The sequence below is a fragment of the Trichomonas vaginalis genome, chromosome VI (assembly GCF_026262505.1).
Source record: "Trichomonas vaginalis G3 chromosome VI, whole genome shotgun sequence".
Lineage (NCBI taxonomy): Eukaryota > Parabasalia > Trichomonadida > Trichomonadidae > Trichomonas > Trichomonas vaginalis.
Genome location: NC_067208.1, coordinates 7201891 through 7214128, shown reverse-complemented (window position 1 = coordinate 7214128; position 12238 = coordinate 7201891). Strand labels below are relative to the sequence as shown.

The 12238-nt window shown below is 32.1% G+C and overlaps 4 protein-coding genes across 4 annotated transcripts, besides 1 other annotated feature; 3 read left to right on the top strand and 1 right to left on the bottom strand.

Moving 5' to 3' along the window:
- Window positions 1-52: part of a mobile genetic element that runs on past the window's edge.
- A 1221-nt stretch (window positions 53-1273) lies between these two features.
- On the bottom strand, window positions 1274-3934 carry TVAGG3_0821160 (serine threonine-protein phosphatase family; the record flags this gene model as incomplete). Its single annotated transcript, XM_001320792.1, has 1 exon — window positions 2988-3920. One exon carries the CDS (start codon window positions 3918-3920, stop codon window positions 2988-2990), a length of 933 nt encoding a protein of 310 aa, XP_001320827.1.
- Window positions 3935-4307: 373 nt separating this feature from the next.
- On the top strand, window positions 4308-5276 carry TVAGG3_0821150 (ribosome biogenesis; the record flags this gene model as incomplete). The annotated part of the gene is made up of 1 exon (XM_001320791.2): window positions 4320-5276. The coding sequence occupies one exon, from the start codon at window positions 4320-4322 to the stop codon at window positions 5274-5276; it is 957 nt and encodes a 318-aa protein (XP_001320826.1).
- Window positions 5277-8372: 3096 nt separating this feature from the next.
- On the top strand, window positions 8373-9153 carry TVAGG3_0821140 (uncharacterized protein; the record flags this gene model as incomplete). Its single annotated transcript, XM_001320790.2, has 1 exon — window positions 8555-9043. One exon carries the CDS (start codon window positions 8555-8557, stop codon window positions 9041-9043), a length of 489 nt encoding a protein of 162 aa, XP_001320825.1.
- Window positions 9154-10771: 1618 nt separating this feature from the next.
- Window positions 10772-12232, top strand: TVAGG3_0821130 (bifunctional inhibitor/lipid-transfer protein/seed storage 2s albumin superfamily protein family; the record flags this gene model as incomplete). The annotated part of the gene is made up of 1 exon (XM_001320789.1): window positions 10772-12232. One exon carries the CDS (start codon window positions 10772-10774, stop codon window positions 12230-12232), a length of 1461 nt encoding a protein of 486 aa, XP_001320824.1.
- Between the last annotated feature and the right edge of the window lie 6 nt (window positions 12233-12238).

Genomic DNA, 12238 nt, shown 5'->3' with positions numbered 1-12238 from the left:
ATTTCTATTCGCAGTATTCAGGTTTGTGCTAAACACACCTTTGGACACCCTATATTATCATGAATTTTGCTATAGAATAAAATGATCTTAAACCGAATTGGAAATTGCACTAATGGATGTGGGTTCGGTAACCCGGCGGTCAATGTGCAATTCTAACGGTCTGAAAAAGATTGGATAGCGAGATATAACGCCCCAGCCGTAAATGGGTTCGGTTTTCCTCTCAAAGTTCTCAAAAAATTGAGTTAACCCACGGTTAGAAAAGTGGGTTTCCAAAAATATTGCCGCGTAGCGGAGAATTTTTGATTTCTTTGTTTAATAAAATATAGAAAGAGTACTCAAAATACATATGTTTTTCTCGTTAAACTCTATATTTTTCTTGAATTTTTCCTCTCAAAAATTAAAAATTGAGATAAAAATAAGGAAAAAACTACATTTTATATCGTTCATTTCCCCGTGCTGGGTTCTCGCTTAAGGGGCCGGGTTCTCTCAATTTCTGTATCGTTCCCCGCTTTTTGCAACCTTAGAGTAATTGTATAATAAACAAAAATGATCTACAAAACAAAGGATTCAAGCGGCTTGATTTGCAAGTACTTATTTTCCTTGTCTCTATCGCAAAATACTTGAATTTCAACTTTGTTATTCTTGACAAATGAGTTTATTTGGTCAAGATTTTCCTCTACCCAGAAAATGCAGGATTTCTTTCTGCGATAGTATTCTCTGTATATCGGAATGCTTGAAAGCTGTGATATGGTTGTGCAGAATGTTTTTAATTCTGTGAAATTTGGTTGTTTTTGTAAATTAATGATTATCCATTTATAACCATTGCAGTTTTTTGGATCGAATCGAATTTCTTTCATTTTTGCAAGCAGCTCCATCTCCTTCACTTCTTCGCTCATTCAGCCAAATTGCACTTTGGGTAAACACTTTTGAATGAGAATTCAATTGCTTTGAAAAAAAAGTGAAATGAAAGTATGTCAAAATCTTTTTTACAATTTGATTTGATTTGCAATGAAAAAGATTGTGCAATGAACTCTGCTAATCCAAATTTAGTGTCAAATTTTGAAATTGAAAAGTTCATTTATATTTTTTGGTAAAAAACTTTATTGACTTTAAATTTCAATTGATATATTAGAATATCTCATCTTAATCTAGTGTGTATTTAATTGGTGATATCATATCTTTTGGAAGTCAAAAAGATTTATTTCTTGGAAATATGAAAGAATTGGAATTATATTCACAAGAATTATAAATATGTATATGATACGAATAATGCATTTTATACAATTAATGGTTGAATAAAAAATTGAATTAAAATTCATTTGTTTAATTAATTATTAAACATTAAAGCATCCATGTCATCGATAAATTTTTTCAAGCATCCAGATTCGTCATCAGGATCTAAGATTTCAATTATTTCTTCTCTAAGGTTTTGTGGTAAAAAAATTATTGAATGATTGAATTTGAATCGAGTGGAATTAATATTTTTATCGTCCATTGTCACAATGCTAGTGTAATTTATGTCAATTTTTTTGGTATCGCTCTCAATTTTCTGAGAACTTTGAATTTGAAATTCAATAAAATTTTTGATGGTTTCAAATACTTGCGAGATTAAATTAGTGATTATCTTATTGCTAGTCGTTGAGACTTCTTCTCCAAGTATTATTAATAGAGGATTCTGATTAATTAAATAATTACATTGACTTGGTTTTGAATATACCAGCATGTAGCATAGAATTTTAATATAACTATTATGACACTCAGAAGAACATGACGATAGATTTTCAATAATATTTTGATACAAATTATTTTCAATTATCCAATCAACGATATATGATGCCGTTTCACCAGAATGATATACAAAATGATTATATAAAATATTTTCAATATATGGTATTGATTTGGAAAATAAATTATTTGAATTTGATGATTTTTCAATAATCCAATTAAAAAAATAGGCCATATTATAATCTTCCAGTAAATTATTTAAATCATCAATCTGGCATACTAATTCATTAAAAAATTGGACAACAAATAAAACTGATTCCGGAAATTGAACAATATTTGAAAAAATATCTGTAGCATGAAATTCTATGAATTTTAATGCATTCTCCTCAGATCGGTGAATATAAGATTTTAAGACTAAGAATGAATTTGATGGGAAGACGAGATATATTTTATTTATCATTATTGAATTGAATGGCAAGTCTATATTAATTTCATAAAAGGCTGTTGAGTAAATTGTTGCTAGAAGACGTAATGCTGAATCACATAAATCATTCGGATTTTCTAAAATTGAATTTATTGTGTTAAAAATTCCATTGCTGAATAATCTATTAAGGGCATTTACAGTATCATGCTTTCTACTGATCATCTCTGAAAAAATATTAAGAGCAGATATTGAAAATTTATATGGTAATAATATGGAAAGAGCATCATCAGGGAAGTTAAAAGGCAAATATGTGCTAAAGTGTATTGTGTATAATTCTAAAAGCTTTAAAATCATTAGTTTGGCATCCAAATCAAAATCATCTTCATCTAGCCAATCAAATAATTGCTCTATTTGAAATTCCGTAAGAAATAATGTATAATCATTCGTACTTTGTAGTAATTCTTGTATAAAGTTATGAATATTGGGAATGGTAAATTCATCTTCAAAGAAAACTTGTATTAAGTTTATGTTTGCATCTTCTTCTAAATTAAATGTTGAGTCATTTTCTGTAGTTTCTTTAGTGAAAAGATTGGTTGAATCTAAATTTAGCTCTTTATCAAACGATTGCTCCATTGATCTTAAAATTAGTAAGTGTTCTTATGATTTAAGCTAATGAATTTCAATAATTTTAGATGTTGATAAACAAAAAAAATCTTTTGTAAATGCAAAATGTATTTATGTCAGTTTTTAAAAGATAGTTGATAAATTCTGGCTTCAAAAAACATATTGGAAGTGATTGATTTATAATGTTAGATAAAATAACATAATAATTTTTATTTTACAAGAAATATGGCGAAATTGTAACATCCATTGGCATTTTTCTCTTATCCAATGGGCAAAAATCGAAGAATATTAAATTATATTCTTTAGCTTGTCCAGGTTCATATCTAAGAACCGTAGCTTTATTTCCTGACCTATACATATAGTTGGGCGCTGACCAGACAGTTATTAGCTTATCGTCAAAGTACCATTGATAACCATTCGCTGCCAGTTGGTGAGATCTTGTAATTAAGTCTATTTTATTATTATGACAGAACTCTTCGACTTGTCTTTCGCCAAATAGATATCCTGCACCTCTGGGACTCTCTTTCCAACTGTTTATATCTGTATCTGGATCACTCCAAAGTAAATCGCAAAGAGCACCGCTGGAAGGAAGTTCATCTTGACGATCCATCAAATATGCACTTTGATACATGATGACACTAGGAGACAAACCGCCATGAACACTAAAAATTTTGTTATCTATGACGGCAGCAACAGGAAGTAGATCGAAAGCTTCATTGCATAGTGACCAAATGCCACTATGGCCAAAATTTGATAATGTTTCTTCGTAAAATCCGTATTTTTGATTAACTTGACGGCATTCGTGGTTTCCACGGAGTAAAAAGAATTGTTTTGGATATTTTATCTTATGTGCTGCTAAATAAGCAAATGTTTCCATTGAAAATCTACCTCGATCAACATAATCGCCCATAAAAAGCCATTTTGTTGAACTAACACCTTTAGGAGTTGTAGTTTCGAACAACTGGAATAAATCGTACAACTGTCCGTGAATATCACCGCAAATTGTAATAGGAGATGTCAATTCTAAGATATTTGCCTCTGTAAATAAGATTTCTTGGAGTTTGGTAAGTAATGCTATAGCTTCATGTTCTTGAATAAGCTTTCCATTTCTAATATTCGATATAATAGCATCAACATTTAAATCCATTTTTTCGAAATTATAAACAACAAAAGTGACATAACAAAAGATTTTGATTTGTTATCCCTTAAAATCTCATAATCACTAAAGTGTTGAATTACCATTAATGAGTGCATTCGTATAATGACATTAAAAACGAACTATCTTAAAGAATTGAATTCCAAAATCTCAAAAAATGGAATTGACAGCTTATTTATCAGTTGTTTAATTTTGTATTCTATAGATAGAGCATTTTATGAAATAATATTAAAGCTAATGACGACTTTTTACGTGTCCATTCAAAATTATGAAGTCTCATCAACCAAAATTTTGTATTATGAATGTCATGCTTGTGTAAGTATTATATTAAAATTTTTGCAAAAAATATTTCGTCACCTTTTTTCGGTTTTGGTCTGACAAATCTGAATTATGCATCACGAGAAGCATATCCCACAGAAGAAGCTCGACTATGTCACAAAGCTCCACGCTCTCTTCCGTAAGTACCACAAGGTTGTCGTCGTCACATCCATGAACGTTACAGCTAACCAGCTTCTCAACATCCGTGCTGGCCTTGCTGAACACGGCTGCGAAGTTCTCTTCGGTAAGAACTCACTTATGCGCCGTGCTGTTGATCAGCTCAAGGAAGAACTTCCAGGCATCAGACAGCTTGAAGAGCATCTTTATCACGGTGCTGGCCTTATCTTCACAAACGGCAACTTCAAGGCTATCAAGGACGTTATCGATGCTAACTGCCTTGGTTCCGCTGCTAAAGTTGGTGCTATCGCTCCATGCGATGTCATCCTTCAGCCACAGCGCACATCCATGTCACCAAACGATATCAAGATCCTCCACGCTCTTAACATCCAGTGTAAGATTTTCAAGGGCACAATCGAAATCACAGGTGAAAAGCAACTCATCTGGGAAGGCCAAAAGGTTGGTGCCTCTGAAGCTAACATCCTCAACATCCTCGGCATCATGCCATTCAAGTACACACTCAAGATCGAGGCTCTCTACGATCATGGCAACATGTACGACCCATCCATCCTCGCTATCACAGAGGAAGTCCTCGGCGAGAAGTTCCGCACAGGTCTCCGCAATGTTACAGGCCTCGCCCTCGCTGTCGGCTACCCATGCGCTGCATCTGCTCCACACCTTGTCGGCTCTGCTTTCAAGGACATTGCTGCCATTGCTATTGCTATCGAGCACAACATGAAGCAGATCGAGGATCTCCAGAAGCTCCTTTCCGATCCAGAAGCCCTCGCCGCTGCCGCTAAGGCCGCCGCTGCTGCTGCCCCAGCTGCTGCCGCTGGTGAAGCTCCAAAGGAGGAGGCTAAGGAAGAGGAAGCCGCTGCTCCACTTGATCTTGGTGATATGTTCGACTTCTAATCGAATAAAATTATTGGTCGCCAATATTGTTTTACTTGCTTAACCGTATTTTTATCTAATGAATATGTCTCAAATCATAATATAAACTTTGTTGAATTTTTTATTAAATCTAATCAAGGTATTATATGCAAAACTTCACACAAATTCTCCAAATAGAGAAGAATAATATAATAGCAATAATATGATTTTACCAATACTCTTATCTTTAAATTTTAGAATCAAATTTTAAGCAACATATTGCTCAAAATCTGTTTTTTGCAGGAATTAGAAGGCATTTGTCAAGTGGGTACTCTAATACTTGTCTGCTTTAATCTTTTTAATGAGTCCAATTCAGATGGACAACCAATATTGGACGGAGTATGAACCACATAATAAGTTCTACTATCACAAATTGTCTAGAACCATTATAGTAGCTGCAATTGTGATAGTTGTTAACTTTGGGATTATCAAAGTATTTAGATAAGCATCATATAATTCAAAGACAAACAATCTGAGTATTCATCTAATTAGATAAAGAGGGAGATGTAAGAATAAATTTTGTATTTTTATTAAATTTAGATTCATAAATACTCATTCTTAAATAGATCAGATCGATATCATATCAGCTATTTAATAATTTAATCTTAACAAAATTACTATTTGATAATCAATTAAATGAAATCGAAATTTCAATTTGTTAAAAGTTTAGGGGAACCATAAAATGTTTAGTTGATTTTATAAAGCTATCATACAAATAACGATATTTCGGATAGTTTGGCTGTTTGAGTACCCTCAATTTTTGACTTTTGCAACTTTTTCATGACCCCCTACCCAGGTATCTAAAATACCATTTATCGCCTGAAAAGCACCCTTAATTTATGCCAATTGACAAAATAAAGATATGTTTAGAATGCTGATATGATGGAGAATCATGCTGCATCATTATTGGCCAGCAATATATAATATTTAAGAAATCTACGAGATTATCTGATTTCATGAAACTCAATGTATACTAAGTTTCAGACTTTGAAATTTTAACATGTTGATATGGGTACATAGGGTTTATGATTCCAGTCATTTATTTAAAAAATTACAAAAATGAATTAATATGATGTGAGTAACAATGGTAATAAACGCTTAATTACTAATATATTATTTCTTGGTAGGAATGAAATGTTTTGGTGACATTTATAGAAGTTAAGCTGAGAATCAAAAATGCAAAAATTATTTTAAATATTACAAGCATTACTTGATGTCATTGAGTTTAGAGTCGTGTAGATATATGAGTACAATATGTTATTGATGTATATATGCAATAATTGTGAAAATGAAATGTGAATCTCAAGATGAGTTGCATGTTACTGCGCTATAATTTGAATTCAATACGTACATAACATTACTAAATGTATTTTAAGATAATACAAAAAATTAAGCTTGCAAAAAGATATCGAAATGTAATTTTCATTAGATTCAAAGTTCTGAATAGATTTTGATTTTAACTATTGATGAGTTTGTCAAACCTCTATAATAATAGAATGTAGAACTAATTAAATATAATTAATAAAAAAATACAAATTTAAGTGATATTATAAGAGATATATGTGATGTTACCAATATGATATGATATTGGAGAACTGATAGAATTGTGATGTGAGACTAAATATGATTTTATTATGAATAGGAGAATAATATTAGAAGAATTTCTTGAATTTAATGTATCTGAATATGTAATTGGGCATATATTCTATATATATATTGGTAGGTTAACTAGAAATAAGATGATGAAAGATTGTTAATGAATAATATGAGATTAAGCGAAAATATATTGTTCTAATAGATGAGTGTTGAGATCCAATATATATGAAGAGGGATATATGAGAGGAAATATGTATATTTAATAAAATAAGCGATGAGAGAAAAAATAACAAAGATTTATATGAAATTTTGAGTATTGAAAAAGCTCGATTAGTGATTTTATGTCTGTTAAAGGAATAGATATTCTAGGAGAAAGATAAATTGAATTAAAGAAGAATAAAAAAAGTTGATTAAGATTGATAAAAATATTGAATTGTATGACAATGGAAAGAAGGAATAAATTGGTGTTGGTATGACGGTATCATTTCGGGAGACACTGCCTCTGCATGTCTCCCAGAATGGAACAATGTTCCGCATTCATAACTTGAACGCGGAAGTTTGACCGACAAGAGTGTATTGTGCACTCCTGTCGGTCGCAGTGTCTCATTCTGGGAGACATTGCCTCTGCATGTCTCCCAGAATGGAACAATGTTCCGCATTCATAACTTGAACGCGGAAGTTTGACCGACAAGAGTGCATTATCCAATCTTTTTTGTCATATACCTCAACCCACAAAGACAAAACCTTACATAAAATAGGTAAACTTTGGTTTTCACTTAATAATGTTTATTTTTAATTTTTTGTTCTTTATATAACTTTTTCTTCTACTAAACTATTTTACAGACTCTACTGAGCTATCCTCACATATATACATGTGACAATAACACATATATACTCCCTTCATATTCTGATCTCATGACATATTACAGCACAAACTATAATTATACAACATACCTCATAAAGTCTGATTTTACCCCTATCTAAGCGTTCAAAACCTATTTTCCCCACGTAATCTGATTCTTCTGGCTCTGCTGATTCGACTTCTGCTGTCAGATCGTGAAAATATGCATCACACAATGAGATAAACACAAAATACACAACTTAATATTTTCCTTAAAATTTCTCTTCAAGTTCAGAAAATTAAATATATTTGTGAGGGAAAACGGAGGAAATAATAAATATGTCAAGATCGAGGAATTGACAATTTTAAGGAAAATATTAAGTTGTGTATTTTGTGTTTATCTCATTGTGTGATGCATATTTTCACGATCTGACAGCAGAAGTCGAATCAGCAGAGCCAGAAGAATCAGATTACGTGGGGAAAATAGGTTTTGAACGCTTAGATAGGGGTAAAATCAGACTTTATGAGGTATGTTGTATAATTATAGTTTGTGCTGTAATATGTCATGAGATCAGAATATGAAGGGAGTATATATGTGTTATTGTCACATGTATATATGTGAGGATAGCTCAGTAGAGTCTGTAAAATAGTTTAGTAGAAGAAAAAGTTATATAAAGAACAAAAAATTAAAAATAAACATTATTAAGTGAAAACCAAAGTTTACCTATTTTATGTAAGGTTTTGTCTTTGTGGGTTGAGGTATATGACAAAAAAGATTGGATAATGCACTCTTGTCGGTCAAACTTCCGCGTTCAAGTTATGAATGCGGAACATTGTTCCATTCTGGGAGACATGCAGAGGCAATGTCTCCCAGAATGAGACACTGCGACCGACAGGAGTGCACAATACACTCTTGTCGGTCAAACTTCCGCGTTCAAGTTATGAATGCGGAACAGTGTCTCATTCGAGGAGCCCTCGAAAAGAACCTCACATCGACTCTCTCTTTCCGGCATCTTTACCGCATAGAAAACTGCTCGTTCGCAACTTTGTGTGCAATCTAAGAGATGATTGCGGTAAAGATGCCGGGAAGATTGACGCTGCAGCAGAGAATCACTACGGCTCTCTTTTACCGGCATCTTTACCGCATAGAAAGCTGCTCGTTCGCAACTTTGTGTGCAATCTAAGAGATGATTGCGGTAAAGATGCCGGGAAGATTGATGCTGCAGCCCCAGGCCGCACTCAGATTTCATCCCGCTACACAATTGTTCATCCAACAACTGTCATAGAGGTTGAAATTTTCGACCAGAAGTGAAACATATCATTTTTAAGACTGCGGCGCGCAAGCAAGTTTGAACCTTTCAAGGGTGATCAGTCCTTTACTCATTTCAAGACCTCTTGTTGCCTGATAAAACGATACTTCCTAAATTTTATTTGCGGAGTAATTATCATGCATATTTTATCGGATAATAATATCAAAGCTAAATTTCATATTATTTTTTAAAGATATGCATTTTCTGTCTAAATTTATTTTTTCTGTTTCCAATTCACGGAATAATATTCTTACAAGCATATGCATAGCTAATATATATCATTTTAATAATAATAAAACCAAAATGATGTATTCTTCATATAGTTATTTAAAATTCGTTAACTAGAATTGTATTCAGAACGAGGCAAAGTTAGGAGATACATAAAAACCAATAGCTTGATAAGTGATACCTTTTTTCCTGATATATCTATATGTGTTAATGTCAAACACGATTTGGAAAAATTAATTCTTTAAATCGGCTTAAGAATAAGACCAACATCAAAAGCATGGCTAATAAATTAATAAATCAATGTTTAATTACCGATTCATGCATTTTTTTCAAAATTTCAAATTTCAAATTTTTGTTTCTCCAAAATATTAATTGTTTCCACTAGATTAACAAATAAACAATAAATTGGATTAATGTAATGCCCAATCATTCATTTTAAATTTTAGATTTAAAACAATATTTTTCTCCATATTATTATAACATGAATCGCTATGATATAAGAAATATATTTTCAATATTGAAATTGAAAAATTCTAAAATTTTTGAAATTCAATTTGAGTGTGATGATCGATAACATATATTTTTTAATTAAAATCTTGTGTCGCTATCAAATAAATATACTATTTCTAAATTAAAAATAGAAAAAAAAGTACTATTTAATGATGAAATTGCAAATAATATCAATATATATATATTCATGCTGATATATTTTGGGAAGAGATTGGGAATCACATAAATAGGATTGTGTTAGTTTGTCATGGATATAAAACAAATTTTCGAGCTAATTGAGCGAATTTAAATCACAAACACTTATATTTTCTATTACAAGGTATATTTGTAATATATAACCAGTAAATAGCTTTCTCTAACTTTTACCAGCTTAGATGATAGCAAATTAGATACGAATTTCATGACCCCTCACCAAATTCCACTAAAACATATACAAATAAAAGTACTAAGTGGGTATCATCTAACCCTAGAATTATAGCTCCTAGGACTCATCCTAGATGGTAGTTCTGGAAAAACACCTGGTTTTTGGAGTTGCAAAAGTTAAAAATTGAGGGTATTTTTTAGGAGATCATTGTCTCAATTCACTAATATCAGACATTTTTATGTTTCTAATGTATTTTTTGCTGAGTCGACTTATAACATTTTCAATTAACCGATTGATTGAAATTGAGAGCTTTTCAATTTTTTATTTAAAAATTAAAACATAATAGTAAAAACAGTAAATACGAATTCCATCTTATGAAAGATAAAATAAAGTTGAAATTAAGAAGACATTATCCCAAATTTTGAATTCTTTACGTTGATTAAAATTCAATGTACCCATTCAATTTTTGTCATAATCAATATAATTATATAAATCCAAAAAAAATCAATGATTAACGCTCACAGATCCATCTACATATAGTTGGGAAAATATGTAAAAAATATTTACAAAATGGGGATGATTGTCTTCAATTTAATTTTGAGAAGTTCGAAAAATATTTTTTCTGCCAATGCTTTTATTCTTTGCTGCTCTGATGCAGTCAGAAGTTTTTAGAAGCCCCGGTATTAAACATTTCTCAGCAACTGCAGGAGAATACTCATTTGTTGTAGTTGGAGCAAGAGGTGCAAATCCAAGATCTGATAAAGGTAAGGGTAATGGTGAATCCACAAATGGTGAATTTGGTAAACAAATATGTGGTATATTACGTATTCCTTCAAATCAGGTTCTAACAATATTTGTTGGTTCCCCGGGAAATGGTCGATTTGGAGGAGATTATGGTGGAAAAGATGGAACTCCATTACAAGGTAATAAATATAGCGGTGGTGGTGGCGGTGCTTCATATATAAGTTTTCAATCAGGAGATAAATTAGTTATTGCAGGAGGTGGTCAAGGTGGTAAGGCAAATGGGTATCCAGGTGGTTTAGGAGGAAATGGTGGGAAACGGTCTTACACAAGAAATTATGTAGAATTATCTGATACTTGGAACGCCAGACAATCCTCGAATGGTTACATTGAAATAAATCCGATATGTCCAAGTAATTGTGGAGAATGTAAGCAATCCTCTAATCAATGTAAGGTATGCAAAAATGGGTTTGATAACGTTGATGGTGTCTGTATCAAGAAACCGCCCCAAACACCAATATTCACTCCAATTATCACGCCATTTACTACAGCAATAATAACACCACAAAATACACCTTTACTAACCCCAATTGGAACTCCAATGATAACATTCGAAACAACTCCTGTGATTACAAATGTCGAAACTCCAATGATAACATACGAAACAACTCCACTAATTACTCCATATGTTTCACCTTATTTGACACCATTCGAAACATATCATCAAACTCCACTGATAACCATGTTTGATACACCAGGGATTACACCAATTCAAACATACTATCAAACACCTGCAAGTACATATGAGCAAACGCCATTCATAACTCAATTTTCAACTCCTTTATCAACAATAAATATTCCTGAAGATCCAAAGTTTCAAACCCCTTTCGAAACAATGGTGATAACTGAAAGCGAAACTCCATTTGAGACAGCAATGATTACAGAATTTCAAACGCCATTCCAGACAGTTTTTAATACAGAAGAAGAAACTCCCTTTGGAACGCCTGTTTTAACACCAGTGATCACAGAATTTCAGACTCCTTTTGAAACTGCATTCCTCACTCCTTTCGTTACAGAAGCAGAAACTCCAGTCCAAACTCCATTACTTACAGAAAAAGAAACTCCCGTAGGAACACCATTTAAAACTGCTCATACAACTCCAGTAATTACAGCTGCAACAACTCCAGGAATTACTCCTCTTTTAACTCCAAAAGAAACAGAGATTCACGTTATAACTCCAAAGCCAAAGCCTGTTTTTATTGAACGAACTAAAGAGCAAATTCCTAAAAAACATAAAAAGGAGGCTGTTTTAGGAATGACTTTGAATTTAGCTGCTGTTATGATTTAATTTATT